This window comes from Sycon ciliatum, chromosome 12 (genome assembly GCF_964019385.1).
Source record: "Sycon ciliatum chromosome 12, ocSycCili1.1, whole genome shotgun sequence".
NCBI classification, from domain to species: Eukaryota; Metazoa; Porifera; class Calcarea; order Leucosolenida; family Sycettidae; genus Sycon; species Sycon ciliatum.
Genome location: NC_088654.1, coordinates 14,206,724 through 14,225,248, shown reverse-complemented (window position 1 = coordinate 14,225,248; position 18,525 = coordinate 14,206,724). Strand labels below are relative to the sequence as shown.

The 18,525-nt window shown below is 43.4% G+C and overlaps 1 protein-coding gene across 1 annotated transcript; it reads right to left on the bottom strand.

The window, feature by feature from the left end:
* Positions 1–3,156: 3,156 nt before the first annotated feature.
* On the bottom strand, positions 3,157–8,369 carry LOC135828013 (E3 ubiquitin-protein ligase TRIM56-like). Its single transcript, XM_065340450.1, has 2 exons — positions 7,559–8,369; positions 3,157–3,182 (listed from the first exon to the last, which is right to left on the bottom strand). The coding sequence occupies exons 1-2, from the start codon at positions 8,367–8,369 to the stop codon at positions 3,157–3,159; spliced, it is 837 nt and encodes a 278-aa protein (XP_065196522.1).
* Between the last annotated feature and the right edge of the window lie 10,156 nt (positions 8,370–18,525).

Here is an 18,525-nt window from a genome sequence, read left to right as displayed (position 1 = left end):
TGAAAGAATGGTGAAAGAATGATGAAAGAATGGTGAAAGAATGGTGAAAGAATGGTGAAAGAATGGCGAAAGAATGGTGAAAGAATGGTCAAAGAATGGTGAAAGAATGGTCAAAGAATGGTGAAAGAATGGTGAAAGAATGGTGAAAGAATGGTGAAAGAATGGTGAAAGAATAGTGAAAGAATGGTGAAAGAATGGTGAAAGAATGGTGAAAGAATGGTGAAAGAATGGTGAAAGAATGGTGAAAGAATGGTGAAAGAATGGTGAAAGAATGGTGGCAGAATGGTGAAAGAATGGTGAAAGAATGGTGAAAGAATGGTGAAAGAATGGTGAAAGAATAGTGAAAGAATGGTGAAAGAATGGTGAAAGAATGGTGAAAGAATGGTGAAAGAATGGTGAAAGAATGGTGAAAGAATGGTCAAAGAATAGTGTAAGAATGGTGAAAGAATGGGGAAAGAATGGTAAAAGAATGGTGAAAGAATGGTGAAAGAATGGTGAAAGAACGGTGAAAGAATGGTGAAAGAATGGTGAAAGAATGGTGAAAGAACGGTGAAAGAATGGTGAAAGAATGGTGAAAGAATGGTCAAACAATTGGTGAAAGAATGGTGAAAGAATGGTGAAAGAATGGTGAAAGAATGGTCAAAGAATGGTCAAATGGTTGAAAGAATGGTGAGAGAATGGTGAAAGAATGGTGAAAGAATGGTGAAAGAATGGTGAAAGAATAGTCGTGCAAGTGAATTGAACGACGAACTCAGTCTGTTGAGTGATGCGCTCTGATTCAAGGCGCCTTCACGTACCGAAATGCCTCTGGGCCAGAAGTCTTAGCTCTTGACCTTGTGCCAATGCTCCTCCGAAATAACCAGGTGGGCCCTAGACCAAAATACCGCACAGCAGAAACTGAACATTGATTTTGATTACCGTGACACTGCGATCCTCGCACCGTTTATAGATTGCACTTGCAGAGCAACTGACATTATAGCAATAAAAACTGCTTTATGGCTCTTTTCTAAAAAAAGTTATTGTGTTCTAGACCATGGACTCCGTCTAAAAAGTAAGAAATTAACGAAATGTCATAGCCGAAAAATGTTGGGTTAGCTTTTGGGCTAACCCTAGTTAGCGATAAGACCGATGCGCTGCTCTCTATCTCATGCTAGCTGCGATCGAGCTGGCTTTACACGTGCACTCAACTGCTGCGCATGCGCGCCCAAATCGCCTTGGGTAGCTCTTGCTGCGCTGACTTTGGCTTGCGCTTTCCTTTGCAGTGTCACTGAGCAGCAACCGGAATTGTTTGCCGAGAATAGAATTAATTATTCAGACTCCTTGTAGATTCCTCGCAGCCGTTTACTGCACGACAAACATGTTGTCTACCTCTGAAGAACGCCGTATGAACGTGTCGGACTTGCGGGCCGAGCTGGAAGGCCGTGGGCTGAATTCGAGCGGAACAAAGCCCCAGCTTCTTGCCCGTTTGCTGCTCAGTATCCAGGACACGTCGAGCTCGGTGGCACGGGAACCTCGATCTCCGTCGGCCACGCCATCCTCGCGGCAGGAGCACGAGCAGGAGCAAGAGCAGGATCTGGAGAGTGCTGCAGCAGCTTCTCCGACTCCCCAGATCCCGGACCGGAGCAGTAATGACGATTTGCGCCAGTTTGTGCGGCAGGAAGTACATTCCGCCGTCACCGTTGCCTTGTCGGAGGCGATCGCTCCAATGCTGGCCACCATCACTGCCCCTGGATCCGCTGGAACTCAACCTTCGGCGGAGTCTTCCAACGCTGGTAATCTCTCCGTTCCCCAGGCTATACGAGAGAAAATATTGAAGGGTGACTTTGTAGATTTCACCCAGCTGCTGCCCGATACTATCGCCACCTCGTATTCTGCCCCACGCCAGCTTCAGCTGCAGTTCAGCAGTGGCGGCCAGTCTCTGGAGGTGGTGGAAGGTGGAGCGGCGCAGCCCGTTCGTCGACGCGTCCACGACTTGCCGACATGGCTGGAGGCATGGACTCTCTTCATGAACGTCATGTGTTCTGCCAACCCGTCCCGCCTGCAGGAGATGCTCTCAACGCCAACTGCTTCACCCTGGTTGGCTGTTTGCAACGTCGATCAGGGAACTTTGCACCCGGTCGCGGGTACTGCTGCAGCTCAGTCGTGAGCGATCACTTTGGCTGTTTGCAACGCCAATCGCTTCACCAGTTGATGGAAACCAGCACACTGGTGTACCCCAATCATCCTTGTGCGGTGTTGTGAGAATACGTGGGTATGCATGCAGCTTTGCTCTGTGACTTTCCATTGCATGTAGTCACTTGGCTCTCCCATTTCCTATACACTGCTCTGATGCATTCGGGTGCAAGCGCTAATTAATATTTCACACAAAACCTCACAATAATCACACACAGGATGAAATGCGAGAAGACCGTTTCCCCTCGTGGTCCTTTTTCCTATTCATGCATGTTGGCGCAGTACTCGTACAAGCCTCCCGTGAAGTGTCAGACCAGAAGATGGACTCTTGGTCGGACTAAGCAAATGTTGAAAGCAGTATTTTTTAAACTAAGATCCTTAAGTGTTGTGATTATTGTGAGGTTTTGTGTGAAATTTTAATTTTCGGCTATGACATTTCGTTAATTTCTTACTTTTTAGACGGGGTCCATGGACTAGAACACAATAACTTTTTTTAGAAAACTGCCATAAAGCAGTTTTTATTGCTATAATTTCATTCGTTTTTTAGGCTAAGGATATTATTATTATAATAATTGTTTCACCAAGGGAATGCCCTAAATGATGGCCTACATGTAGCGCCTCTACATGCGCATCATATCAAATTCAATACCGTATTATACGCATTGATGTGCAAGCCTTTTCAGGGGAATCATATGGGTAGTGGCGGTGATACTTTTTTTTTAATACGCAGGTCATTCTGTGGATTTTGCTGTTGCAGAATTTCATGACTATCATAAAATTGTCTTGCCTTTCCGATATTTCAGATTTCCAAACCCTCAATCAGATTTACTTGAGAAATGTAACCAGGTGCATGTCGCGCATGTTTTTGTTCATTCTGCGTTTATAATTGTAGTCATGGGTTGTCGTGATAAGGTCATCCGGCATCATATTGTAAATCGTAATCCTGTTGATGTCGATAACACTTTTGGAAGTAGTTCAATGACTTCAAAGTGTTACAAGTCCACGATTGTCTAAAACAACACAGCAAAGTAGGAACAATAAACATTGTATTATAATGTAAACAAATACATTGTTGAGTCCGACACCTCGTTCCAACAACTACACTGATCCTGAGGATATAAGGGGCAAGGATATATGGTTGGAGGTACTGAGAGATAAACAAGGCACTCCATAATAATAAAATGTTGCACGACTTTGGGGGAGTATGAATGATATCCAGTCAAACCTCTTTAGGCCGAACATCAAGGGACCGATGGTACTTGTTCTGTTAGTTTGTCTTAACCCTCTTTAAAAACGAGTGAATATAATTATTTCTCCAATAGAGACACGAATAGATTTTTTACAGCGAAAGATTCTAAGCCAGACCAAACCATTGACTCGTCTTGTATGAATAATAATAAATGAGTCACTGAACCATTCTTTGGCAACATGACGGCAACTGAAACAACAACAGAGAAAATACGATACATATACACCCTAGTAAAATACAAGTTCATAATACAGCACATTCTCGCAGGTACTACAAACAGATTGCAGATGGTAATTCTTGCCCTGCCGGCACGCAACTTTATTTGGGGCAGTGCAATCTCGGCGCTACTCACAAATCAAACAGCCCAGACTCGAGTAAACAAATCCAATCGTACGAGATTTTCACGAGACGAAACTGCGCCCATTGGCTTGTTTCGTATGAAGCAGACAAGTCACTGAATGCATGAACCTCTCCATACTGGAGATTTTCCCTGATATGCGAATTTATGTTGCATACTCGGCCAATGCATCCTTGAACCTTTCCCTCCAGATTGGGAACTGCCAACGATGCTATGCCACTGCAAAATTCAGATTCTACCCTATGATCGGAGCACGGAATGCCGGAAGCAATCATGACCAGTGCCTTACTTGTAACGACTTTTCTTACGTACCAATGTACAATGAACATGAGTATTTCGACAACACTTCCAAGCCTCAGCAGCAACATAAGCCTTACCGTCAAGAAGGTGAACTCGCGTTCTTCGCACACTGTTGGCAAGGTCAAAGCGATACGAATGGATCTAATTCCGAATAAAATCAGCATACGTTTCCGTAAATGAAAGGGTGAGCATAAGCAAATGAATCGAAGGAAACTGGTCAACTCAGAGATCACCTGTCATTGAGTATTCCGTAAAAGGAGGCCTCGACAGCAGAAAAGCTAAATTTAGAAAAGAGATCCTGTCAGCTTTTCCATTATTTATAATAATTACTATTGTGGAAGAGTTACCAGAAGCAAGCTGAAGAGACGAAGTACTGGAGATTTGAATACGTCGGTACTGGAAGTGACAACAACGATCAACAAGAGGAAACGAGGAAGACCGAGGAGTCAAACGAAAACGACCATGAATTCAAAGGACGTTGGAGGTGTCAACAAGCCCAACGGAAAAGAACAACGGCAAACGTCGAAGGTGACAGAGCTAAATGATCGGACATCGTCCATCAAGCGTCATTTGTCGGGAAGTGCTAATTGTCGTAAGTTGTTTAGTGATGATTTCTTTTCGGTTTTAACTCGTGGAAAGTCTAAGTTCCATCTTGCTGTGTTAGAAGCTCTGTTTATTCGTAAACTAGATCCAGCACTATGTGTACAGAAGGAGAATGTGTTTGCGTTGCAGTTGTTTGGTGTCACACCTCGTGAAAGTGTGACAAGTGCTTCTTGATGTGTTCAACGTGTTTGTCTACAACTTGCTGCTTTTGTTTTCGAGTTTTTTTTAACACTTTAGTCATTTTATCGCCTATGTTGAAGTGTTGACTTTTTCTCTATTTTTCTATATAGTTATGTGGTTTTCCAAATTTCCAACATTCCCTGTACTATCCTGAAGAGAAAGGAAAGAAAACGTTTGAAAGAAAGGAAGTGTCTACTGAATTGTGTGGATTTGCGTCGTTGCATGCGGATATTGACTACGAAACTGTTTTTCCACCGCCTCCAAACTACTGTTTGAATTACTATTGTAATCCATAGTTCCACCTTAAATCAGCACACTTTTCGTAAATGAAAGAGTCAACACAAGCAAATGAATCAAAGGGAACTGGTCAACTCACCTGTCATTGGGGGATATTCCGTGAAAGGAGGTCTCCGCAGAGCCGAAGCGAAATAAGCCAGGACACGAAATATCCGAAACAGCTCATGCAAGAAGCAGTTCCAAAGAAGGAAGTTCCTCGCGCATGCACATCCGAAAACGGACTGCAACACAATGTCTGCCGTGCACGTGCACAGCACACGGCTACCACTTGTAGATCAAATACCGAGCACCTTACGTAGAAACTTACGTAGCCTAAGTGAAATACCGAGCACCTTACGTAGAAACTTACGTAGCATAGCGATGTCGTTTTTTCTGCCGTGTGAACACAATAATAGAAAAGCTGACAGGATCGCTTTTCTAAATAAAAACGGCCCACGTTGACGGCTTTGTATTCTAGTCCACTGGACCCCTTCTAACCTCTGGTGCTTGCGTGAAGGGCGCTGATAGCAAGATGTCACCGTTGTGTGCAGTGCTGGCTCCATTGCTGAGCTTAAGTACAACCGTGCTGGTGCAATAATATGAGAAAAGAATTTCGCACCCATCATTAAGCCAACACCAAGCTTCAAATTTGCAATGGAGACCAACAACTCGAGAAGTCATCATGTCTTATAGTAACGCGTTTGGTGGTGATAGTGGTTAAATATATCCTAGCTCGTCCATTACAAAATCTTCCATGTATCCTGGTGTGTTAAAGGTGGAAGAAAACACACAAATTGCTTGTCGTGCTGTTTTGTAAATGTGCTATCATAACCTGCATATCCTCTCTGTGTGCAGGTCAGCAATACCGTTGGCTGCGTGTGAATCTGAACACGTTTTTTTCGATTGACACATGAAAGGCAAACAAACACCATCGATACCCACATTAGTTATCTAAAGAACAGTCATTGGTTAGTTTGGTCGGACATCAACCAAATCATTTTTTATTTTTGTTGTCAGTTTGCATGAAACAAAGGGCACCATTTGAGCGAATTACAATACAATCAGAAAAACAAACATAAACAAAACGCAAATGTTCATCAAGACAAGACAAAACAAAGTCTCGTTTCTTTAATGCCACGATAGACCATGGCCAATAAGGCAGCTTCATAGCTGAGCTGCAAGGAGTAGTTCAGTATGACGTGTTCAGAAAGAAAAGAACAGGATCGATGAGTAGGGTTATCATCCTACGCTATATTTATGTGTTCTATTCTCCACACGCTGTGACTGGGCGTCCACAAATCTTTTCATATCTTGCATAAATATATTCCGTTGTTCTTTATTGTGTTCATAAACCTTCATGAACGTACCACAGCCGAACATTCGCACCATTAATGTTGGCTTTATATTTGGACCTATTCGTACATCATGGTGGTTCTTCAACAATCCAGAGCAAATAAAGTAGTGGTCAATGTTATACTTATCCTGCTTGTAGGGACAGCGTGTTATGTGTATGAGGTCTCCAGTCACTACATCGCAAATAGGACAAGACGAGGAGTTCGAATTAGCGGAAGACGCGTGGCTAGTCTCTGCACAGTCCCAAGTAAATCCGATGTCTAGCTTCCCGGATGTGCATTGTAAAACAATGAATGTTACTCCAAAGTCTCGGTCTTGAACTGGTTCAGTGGCGCGTGCCGTAGCAACTCCATCCTTTACTTGGCGTATGTCCACGCCCGGGAAAGCCTGCGAGAATTTGCATATGATCAACCCACTTTTTACGGATTCTCTGGGATAAAGGAAATGTGCGGAAAGGAAGCTCGCCCTGGATCTGAACACGAACAACCAAGTTTTTAAAGGGAAATACATGTCCATATTCCTGGCCAATGAACCGTTTTGAAAGCCTGGTAAACGACTAGGAGTATCCAGTAATAGTTCTAAGAGAAAAGCAGTCGGTTGACTATAGTTAAGATGGACATGGGCATGCACTTCCCCTTTGCTATAACCTGATATCGGCACTAGCACTGGAGCTGCCGGAGAAAACCCACCTTCAATTCTAGTGGCCCAGATTTGAATGCTGGAGACTTTCAAAGCGGTATCAGACAACGGTTGACTTCGACTATTTCTCACTGGAGCTGTAAGGTTCAAACGATCCCCTGCAAACGCCAAATACATCTTTTGAGGAAAGGAACAACTCGACAAGTCGATGGCAGTGTTATCCACGACTTTACCCATGGCACCGAAGTGTCCTTCCAATTTGGAAGACTGCTTGCACGTTAATATCATTCCAAGCATTTGCGAACTTCCTTTGGCCATAATGCCATGGTACGCTTCTGTAAGACATTGAATCAACTTTGGACTCATTTGAATGAGGTCTTCCTTTCTTAGAGCATATCTGCGTGCATCACGTATGTGCTGAAGAGTACCTGTCACATTGTTCGTCTCCCGGTAATGGTCTACGAGTTCGATAAACTCCTTCTTCCGTATTTCACCCTCGCCAATCAGCTCCTCTTTTCGCTTCTTCACTCTGAGAAGTAGATCCTGGCACTGCTCATGTATCATTGTCTTGATACTGGACACTTGACTTGCAGAGTCACACTCAAATGCTGTGAGAAGATTGCCGGCGTAATCCAGGCTTTCGTTCACTTCCTTTTCGTTGTCATCAGGGATCATGTTGCTCAGGCGCTCCGTAAGTCTGTGTCTTAAAGTTCCGGCTGCTTCAGCGCCATCATTGATATGATCGATATGTGACGCGTGCTCATCTTGTTCCTTACACGTTTCACACAAAACCTCCCGACATAGGGTGCAGTAATACTGCAACTTCATCTTCATATGGTAAGGGCAAAAATGCACTCGCCCGGGATGAGGTATCTGGAAACCTTGAGCATCCACCACGGCAGAATGGACTAGGTGAGAGCTCTTTGATTCTTGTGGGATGTTAGGAGAATCCATGCTTTCATCAGCAACGATTTGCTCATTATCGTCTTCAACTTTCGCCTTCGTGGTTCCATCATGACTATCTGGGACAGTGAGGAACATGGAGTCGTCAACCAACACCTGTTGGTAGTTGCGACCGGGTGGTGGACATGGCGTAGTACGTCGACATTTGGAACAGCGTATCCTTCCATCTTGCTGAATACTGTGCGGAAGACAGTCTAAGCAGATCTTGTGAAGACACCTGAGAAGTTTTCCTGCTTTCTCTGCTCCATTTTTGCAGGATACACATGGTGGCCGCATCTTACTAACGAACAAAATAAAATCCCTTTAAAAAATAGTCTGAACTGATGTTCAACTGTATATCAAAGAGATTTCACCAAGAAAATATTACGCTTCTCGAATGAACGATTTGAAACTGTCGTTGAAATCGACCTACTTAAATGGGTGAAAGTTGTCGTCTTATCAGATTGGCGAAAATTTCAGTGCCTTACACGTATACCACCCACCTCTTCTTACATATATACGTGCAATATTAGATAATGTTTTGGATAGCGAAACTGCGCAAGGATGTTCGCGTATGGGCTGGGGAAATTTGGGCGAATGGTCTCGCGACAATTGAGTTTTGTTTTCACTTTGTCGGCTCATAGCAGAAACCTTGCACTAGCAGACAAAGCAACGTGTTGATCTACGGCACTGATGAAGAGCAAACCATTTCATATGGGTGATTCATCACCTGTCCCCGATGAAGGAGACTTTCTGTAGGAGTTTATTTCGAGCTTTGTTCAACTACTGCTTTCAACGTTTTGAGTATTCTCGTGAAATTTCGTATTTCGTGCCATTAAGGGAAAATTCGCGCGAAAGGTTCCGTCTTGAACATCTTTTATTGACCGAGTACCAGAGAAAATAAATTTCAGCGCAATTCAAATGCAACGCCATGTTTGTATTTCCTGAGAAGGTGCGTTATTTCGTACTGAAGGTGGAAACTGTTTGTGTCAAATTGCTTGGCTGATAAAGTGTACGTTTCCACACACGATGACACGCATTGTGACACACAATATGCCCAAAACAGATTATAAGGAAAAATTGGTCCTACTAATAATGCTGATGAGGAAGTCGGTGTGAACACTGCAATGCTCTTCGCGCGCGCCGCTTAGGTTCGATCTGATGTTCCGTCATAACTGAAAGGTGGTGGAGATGATGGACAATTAATCCGGGGTCGCGCATCGCAGTATCTTCCACGTATCTGCTAAAATAGCAAGGCAACACACAAATTGCGTGACCGTATGGTTGTGTAAATGTCCCATCTTAACATCCGTGACACCATACACTGCTGGTCAACAATCTCGCTTGCGGCGAGTCACTTTGATAACTATTCTTACAATGTACCCGTTAATAGGATGCAAACACCATGGACACCCACATGTTATCCAAGAAACAGACATTGATTAGTTTTTTGGCGGTCATCAAACAGATCAACCTTGCGCGGTTGGTGTCGGTAAAAAAACATTACGGGACCATTTTCAGGAATATGCAGACGAAACAATTATAATTACTGACAAACCGCTAAAGTTCATCATGACAACACAATACATATTATAGCAATAAAAACTGCTTTATGGCAGTTTTCTAAAAAAGGTTATTGTGTTCTAGTCCATGGACCCCGTCTAAAAAGTAAGAAATTAACGAAATATGAAAAATTTCACACAAAACCTCACAATAATCACACACAGAATGAAAAGCTACATGCAGAAGACCTTTTCCCCTCGTGATCCTCTTTCCTATGCATGCATGTTGCCAATTGTTGGTGCAGTACAAGTTTAGTGTTGAAAGCAGCATTTCAAGTGTTGTGATTATTGTGAGGTTTTGTGTGAAATGTTAATTTTCAGCTATCACATTTCGTTAATTTCTTACTTTTTAGACGGGGTCCATGGACTAGAACACAATAACCTTTTTTAGAAAACTGCCATAAAGCCGTTTTTATTGCTATAATTTCTTTTGTTTTTTCTGTCACCAATCAATGGAATTCCCTATATCAATATGTAAATGATGGCCTTCACATCATATCAATACCATATTATACGCATTGATGTGCAAGCCTTTTCTTGCAGAAAATGGCACTAGCATAATGCATGTTCTTCTGCGGGGAAACATGTGAGCAGTGGTGGTGATACTTTTTTTATACGGAGGTCATTCTGTGCATGTTGCTGTTGCAGAATTTCATGACTCTGTCATAAAATTGTCTTGCCTTTCAGATATTTCAGATTTCTCCACCCTCAATCAGATTTATTTGAGAAATGTAGCCATGCGCCAGGTGCGTGTCGCAGATGTTTTTGTTGATTCTGTGTTTATAATGGTTTATAGTCATGGGTTATCGTGATAAGGTCATCCAGCATCATATTGAAACTGAAATCGTAATCCTGTTGATGTCGATACAACTTTTGGAAGTAGTTCAATGACTTCAAACTGTTAGTCCACGATTGTCTAAAACAACACAGCAAAGGAGGAACAATAAACATGTATTAAAATGTAAACGAATACATTGCTGAGTCCAAAACCTCGTTCCAACAACTACACTGATCCTGAGGAGAAAAGGGGCAAGGCTATGGTTGGAGGTACTGAGAGATAAAAAAGGCACTCCACAATGATAAAATCTTACATATCTTTTGGTGAGTATGAATGATATCCAGTCGAACCTCTTTAGGACGAACACCAAGGGACCGATGGTATTTATTCTGTGAGTTTGTCTTAACCTATTTTATAACCAGTGAATACAATTATTTCTCCAATAGACATACGAATAGATTTCTTCTACAGCGAAAGATTCTAAGCCACACAGACTCATTGACTCGTCTCGTATGAAACAATTGAGTCACTAGAGAGATTCTGCAAAACGAAAATGCGTACAAACTTTCGCTCTACATCATGAAGTGCGAAACGTCGCACCTTTGGACGCGAAACTTGCAGGGAACGCGAAATGAACTGTCGTAGGAAATTTCGTGAGATCGGGTCATGGCGTACCTGCACTTGGCCCGCGCAAACGAGATTTTCACGAGACGGGACTGCACCCATTCAGTCCTTCCCCAGACGCGCAAAAAAAAGACCTCTCCCACTAATCCCGATATAACAGATTCTTGACTGTTTTTGCCGCGAAAGCGAAAAAATGTTCTCAAATTTGAGAACTGTCCTAAATTGGTTCTGAGAGATGGAAGCCGTTTTACCTGGCCTACGTCGTTTTACTTTGCACCACCTCGTTTTATTTCACACCACGTATTCTTGACGGGACGCTCTTTCGGCGGATATATTTTTAGTGAAGTTTCGTAGAGGAGACGTATATCGAAAATGTTGTGAACGAAGCTGAAATTGGCATTTTTATGCACCTAATTTCAAGCCGAATTATCACCAGAGCACGCAGCGTTTTCGGCCAGCAGGAAGGCGGCAACATATAGAGGCAAGCAATACCTATCACTTACAAGACAAATCTGATCTGTTCACGAGCTCCAAATACCTAAAATTCAGAACTTGCTGTGCTTGCTTGGCCCTATCTACATGTATGTTACATAGAGTATCACACACATTTGGCAAGTACAATGCACAACATTATAATACCGTCTTCTAAGCTGTAGTCTTCACTGGTTTACAGTTTTGGATATGTAGAGTAAAGCCTCATTCACACTTCACTTTGCGTAAGGGAAACACGTCACAACGGCCGTTTGCGGCGAGAAAGTTGACTTGATCTTGAGTTGAGTTACTTGTTTGGTCCATCGCGCGACCTTCGCCTGTGCGCATTGCGTTCATGAAATGAAGTATGAATCAGTCTTGAATGTGCCAGTCCATTGCTCAGTCTTACCATGTTCTTGCTTAAGTCTGTTGTGATTTATCTTGAATCCGTAGACATTTCGCCGTATTGGTACCACCCGCTCCATAAAACATGCTGGTTCTTGTAATGGCATGCACCATAAAATGACATCTGTTCTATAACCGTAATCATCTGCCCGCCATATCTTCTACATTTAGTGAGATGTTGCCTAGGGCTGCTGCACTGTATGCATGCAGTTGTAGTTCCCACCGCCTTGATGCTGGCGGCGTATTCAACATGCCATGTATGCATTGTATGCACGCCTATGGATTCGTCCTTTTCTCGTGTAAGTGTACACTCAAGATTGTTCTGTCTAATTGAGTGATCTAGACTTGTTCTCACTTTGCCTTTGGCCACCAATATTCTTATATGCGAATCGTTCATCAGAGTATAACTTCATTTTCAGGCTCTCTGGTGAGTACATTCTTTCTTGCTGTCCAGGGTTGCTGCACTGTATAGTAATCATCGCTGACTGGCTGTTGGCAGAGTATTTGATGTGTGCAGGTGTATGGATCAGTTCCTTCCTCATGTAAGTGCGCCAGCATTTGTGATATGAAGTTGAGTGATATAGAACTCGTCTCAAATATAACACCATTTGCCAATCAGCGGCCGTTCTAAGCGGGATATATTCAGCGATATATCCCGCTCAGTTCACATGGGTCACTTCGAGAATAAGGAAACTTTAAGCCTAGTTCACATTCGACGTAACGCTGACGGTATGGGACGTAAGGGCCTGTTGGGACGGCCGGGGTGAGCTGTAAAATCTTGTACGATTCGTAAGACACAACATGTAGTATGACATGACATGTGGCAGCTATTGCAATTTTCGAGAAGGGACACGAAATCTCATCTTCCTAAAATTTGAATCAGTTGTGCTAGCCATTCGGCGAGTTATCATGGGAAGCGTAGTGTTGACCGTGTTCGAAATGTTAAAATACCTAAGTGTGCTGTTGTGCGCATCGGGAGGGGTCAGCGCACGACACATCCCCTGTTCACACTCGAATGCAGTTGTTTTGTACGCTTGCGTCCCCGTCTACGGTCTGAAAAGTTGAACTGATCCAACTCTTCCCCTCGCTTCCCAATCTGTAGGGTAGAACGCTTGCGTTCCTGTTCCTGGTGTTCACATTGGACGCTGTCTGTCGGCGTCATAACCGTTCCGTCGGTTCCCGTCAATCCTTACGTCGCGTCCCGTTGCGCCCCTTCGAATGTGAGCTAAGCTTTCGTGTTGGTCACGCTCTGTATTTAGGAAAGTACCATGCAAATGGATTATACCATTCGCACTCTGTGTATACCGAATCCCCCAATTGTCCCTCGTCCTAACACACTCTCGAAAATATTCGCCGTATACCCCTCATACTCATGGTATAATCCGTACCTAATATATAATCAGTATCATCTGCTGTTTATTTTCCATTGCAGGTTAACGTCTCAATCAAGCATCGTCATCAAAACTTTGCGTAGAAGAGTGTTTGTCAGCGGTGTCGGTCATCCTCTGGGATCCTCTTTCTGTTATTACTGAAGCTCAATTCCCAATACATGAACTGCTTTCCACAATGCGCAACATGCAACACCTGCGATGAGCTGCAATCGCGACAGACGATTCACAATCTGTTTTGTGTCTGCGGCATCTAAGTGCAGTGCGTAGTACCCTCACGTGCACCCAGCCTAGTGAACTGCACTCCATTTGTGTACAACGCGCTTCGCAAGAGTTATGCTTTTGCCAACTTCTGGGACAGTGGCCCTACAACTGCTTGCGACAGTGCGCGACAGGCATTTCCTCGCCGCAAGTGTTACATCGCAGAAAGTGATACATGTAATTGTGAATTGTAAATACTTTTAATCCAATTCAACTTTTAGTATGTGCTTCTCTTTGTTGAACAGCAATGGGTAACCAACTCTTCTCCTGTCCATTCATTCTCCTGCTCGTGTTTGTATGGTGGTTGTATACTGTGACAGCCATTGAATGATAAATGTACTACAGTATCAGGTTTTGTGTGGTGATATATTCACGTCCAAATATGTTCAATTTTCACTTGAGCACACAAGGGTTAGAAGCTTAGAAACACTATACATCTATTCTTTAGGGTGTTCTCCATTGATATATTGAAAGATCTCACCTGTTCAAGACGTCCATGTCGACTTTGAGGCCGACTTTCGTATCGATGTCGGCTATTTTCTAGTACTTAGAAAAATGATCCCTACCACCCGGGACGCATTCTATCGCGTTGTTTGCATTCTCCTGGCGGCAGGGCATTGCCAAACTGATAACCTTTCATATGAAATAATTCAAGGGATGTGGAAGAAGCCTTCACTGCTCGACCAGGCCGATAACCCTATTTCATACATACCCCAAAACTAGACAAATTCGAAATTTCTCAAGCTTGAGAACGTTTCCCGGCAAAAAAACCCTCGAAATCTGTTATATCGGGATTGGTCGTTTGGGAAAGGACTGATTGGCTTGTTTCGTATGAAACAAACAAGTTACTGAACCTCTCCACAATAGAGATTTCCCCTGATATGCGAATTTATTTTTCAAACTCGGTCAATTGGTACTTGAACCTTTCCCTCCAGATTGGGAACTGCCAACGATAGTATGCCACTGACCAGTGCCTTACTTGTAACGTACCAACAAGAGTACATAACCCCCCAGAGTGTGCAACGCCGATCCAACTCTGTGTAGGGTCTTGGTCGAGCGGAATCGGATCTTCTGATGTCATGCGTACACTTCACACCAGCGCAAGGCCGGTCTCGAGGCAGGGCACCATTGTTTTTGATCCAAGAGTACCCGCGACTCCCCGGGTTCCCCTCAGATGTGTACGGTATTATGACGCAAAGATCCGATTCCGCTCGACCAAGACCCTATGCAGAACTGGATCAGGCGTTGCACACTCTGGGCGGTTATGTACTCTTGGTACCAATGTACAATGAATATGAGTATTTCGACAACACATCTAACATAAGCCTTACCGTCAAGAAGTTGAACTCGCGTTCTTCGCACACTGTAGACAAGGGCAAAGAGATAAAAATGGATCTAAATCCGAATAAAATCAGCACACGTTTCCGTAAATGAAAGGTGAACATAAGCAAATGAATCGAAGGAAACCGGTAAACTTAGAGATCACCTGTCATCGAGTATTCCGTAAAAGGAGGCCTCGCAGCTCGGCAGCAGAAAAGCAAAATTTAGAAAAGAGATCCTGTCAACTTTTCCATTATTTATTGCATTCCGCCCCAAAATCAGCACACTTTTCCTGAATGAAAGAGTCAACACAAGCAAATGAATCAAAGGCAACTGGTCAACTCACCTGTCATTGAGTAATATTCCGCGAAAGGAGGTCTCAGCAGCGCCGAAACGAAATAAGCCAGGCCATGAGACGAAATATCCGAAACAGCTCATGCAAGAAGCAGTTCCAAAGAAGGAAGCTCCTCGCGCGTGCACATCCGAACACGGATCCGCGGACTGCATGCATGTGCACTGAACACAATGTCTGCCGTGCACGTGCACAGCACACGGCTACCACGCGTTGGTAGATCTAATACCGAGCACGTTACGTAGAGACTTACGTAGCCTAAGTGAAATACCGAGCACCTTACGTAGAAACTTACGTAGCATAGCGATGTCGTTTTTTCTGCCATGTGAACACAATAATAGAAAAGCTGACAGGATCGCTTTTCTAAATTCTATAATGACCTGTTGAACGAGGAACAATATTTATGACTAATCAGAAAGAAAAGCACGATGTTTTGCAATGAAAAACCATAACATTCGATAATATATTATTTGGTTTTGTTCCAGAACATTTCTGCGTGTATCGCATTCAAACATTCGCACCTTTGATATTCACCTGCTACAATAATCTATACTTAACAAAGGAAACAATATAATCTATGACAAAACTCAAATTTTCATTACCACAAGGCAACAAGAAAACCTTAAAGTCGTTGAAGGAGGAAATTAACTAAGACGTGGTCATGAAGAAAAATCACGATTGTTAGCAAATAAAACAAACCACAACAGGCCATATATGATATTGTCCATTCACTGGGGCTTGGAGTCAAAAAGGCTTTTATCTCTTGCATTGATTTATTTATTTGTTGTTTATCAAATTCAAAAACATCGACTCGTGTATCGCAGTGGAACATTCGCACCATCAATATTGGCTTCGTGCTGGAATCTATACGTACGCTATGGTTGTTCTTCAACAATCCAGAGCGAAGATCATAGTGGTCAATGTTATACTTACACTGCATGTAGGCACAGCGTGTTACGTGTATGAGGTCTCCAGTCACTAAATTGCGAATAGGAGTAGACGAGGAGTGCGAATTAGCTGAGGACGCGAGTACAAGTTTCATTTCTTGGCTAGTCTCTGCACAGTCCCATGTAAATCCGATATCTAGCTTGTTGCATGGGCAATTTTTAATGATGATTGCTACTGCAAAGTCTCGATTTTGAATCGGATTAGAGCCTCGTGCCGTAGCAACTCCATCCCGAACTTGGCGTACTTGGAAGAACGTGGAAGCCTGTGAAAGAAAAGTTAGGAGTGGGTGTGTTCGTATGGACTCTCTGGGAGAACAGCACATTGGGTGAAAGACGCTGGCCCAGGATCTGAACACATGCACCGACGCTGTTAGAGGGTTACACATCTCTACATCTCTGACCATTGAACCATTTTTAAATGCTGGTAAGATACAAGGAGTATCCAGCATCAGTTCTAGGAGAAAGGCAGTCGGTTGACTACAGTTAAGCTGGACTTCTGCATGCACTTCACCTTTTCCACACGCTGATATCAGCACTTGCACTCGCGCTGACGGCGAAACACCACCTCCGATTCGAGTTACCCAGATCTGAATGCTGGAGACTTTCAATGCGGCTTCAGACAAAGGTTGGCCTTGTCCATTTCTCACTCGAGCTGTAAGTACAAATCGTTCTCCTGAAACCGCAATGAACGACGGGTAAAGAAAGCAACAGCTTGACAAGTCAATGTCAGTGTTATCCACGACTTTACCCATGACATCAAGGTGTCTTTCTAGTTCGGAAAGGTTCTAGCACTTTAATGTAATTCTTCTCGTTAGCGAACGTCTTTTGGCCACAATGCCATGGGACGTTTGTGAAAGAAGTTGAATGGAATGCGGATGCAGCTTAACGAGGTCTTCATTTGTTAGAGCATATTTGTGTCCCTCGAGTATGTGCTGGACAGCGCCCGTTGCACTGTTCCACTCCCGATTACATTCTTGAAGTTCGACTGTATCATGTCGAAATGAGCACTCTGCAGCAGCGCGTGTCTGACGATCCTAGTGAAGTAGGTCTCAGCACAGTAAATTGTGGCCAGTTGTACCAGAGTGCAGTAACATATAGGTATATCTCTTAATTTGCTGGCCAAAAATCCTATATATAGGATTTGAAAATGTGTGCCTTTTATGCCGTTGTTATTGGTCGTCACGACCAATAATAACGGCATACTGGTTTTCATGGAAGTTGTAAATATTTGAGGCATGAATGTTTACATTTTAGATTCATAGGGCGATAATATTTCTGATGAATACTCATTTTCAGCACTAATTTGAAATTTGAGCATAATTGTTCAGCTGCTGTCATGGAAAGGACTGAAGCAGTGAATGTGCAGAAGAACATTGCAGGTGTGGCACGGGGTGGTTTCATGCCGACATATCGCACATGCCGTCATGAAACTACCAGTTTTAAGGATAAAACAAGGTCCAATAAAATCTGAAATCCTATATAATTATAGGATTCGAAAAATAGGGCACAGGCCTTAGTAATATTGGGCAAGGAGATGAGCCTGAGATGTTAGTGTTTGAAAAAAATTATCTTATTCAACTCTCGATATCTACTAAGACCTAACAAGGAAAAATTGATCACATACTGTTTGCTACTCTCATGCCACATTTTGAGTTGCAAATTATGACCAAAATCCTATATATAGGATTTAGCAAATTAAGAGATGGGCCGCGAGCAGCTAAAACATGTCTTTGGGGTTTCGTAAAAAAGTTGGGAAATGACGAAATGAAAATTTTTTTGGAGCGCGTTCACTCTGCAGATCTGCACTTCATTCAAATGATCCATGATGTGGCGATCATCTTCTCAAATTTTGTCCAAACAATTGTTTGGAGGTCTACTTCAAGTAGCTGGCGAGCAAAGACTGACAATGTCCGCATCTAGTGATACTAGAGCAGCTCGCAGGGCCAGACGATCGCTGTGCATGGCCCAGGTTTGTTCAGGTGTCTGCAAGCCCGTGGCGGCGGGTCTGCAGAGCGACGCTGACAATTTGTTGGGATCTCAGTGATGTTGATGTCGACAGCGAAGCTGAATCGTCCCCGTCGTCTCCAGTAGCGAAGAGGCACAAGTTGTGGGCTAGTACATAATCATTTGGGCGGCGAACCGGCTGCTACGACGTTACTTGCGTTCAGCTCTCATGAGGCGTCTGACGCAGTCTCGGAAACGCAGGCGACGATCGAAAGTGTCACTGCCAGAATCGAAAGAGTATGCAAGTGCAACGCCACCCAGAGCATCGTGTTGCTTTCCAGGAAGAACTTGGGCCATGCCTTTGAACTGATGTCGTTGACATGCTCAAGTCGGTGTCAACA

What these genes read in the sequence shown, in the direction of transcription:
- LOC135828013 (XM_065340450.1), bottom strand. Translation starts at nt 8,369, where the DNA reads ATGCGGCCACCATGTGTATCCTGCAAAAATGGAGCAGAGAAAGCAGGA. An exon ending in GGAGACGAACAATGTGACAG is followed by an intron (nt 3,183 to 7,558) that starts GTACTCTTCAGC and finishes GTGTTGTTTTAG; the next exon opens with ACAATCGTGGACTTGTAACA.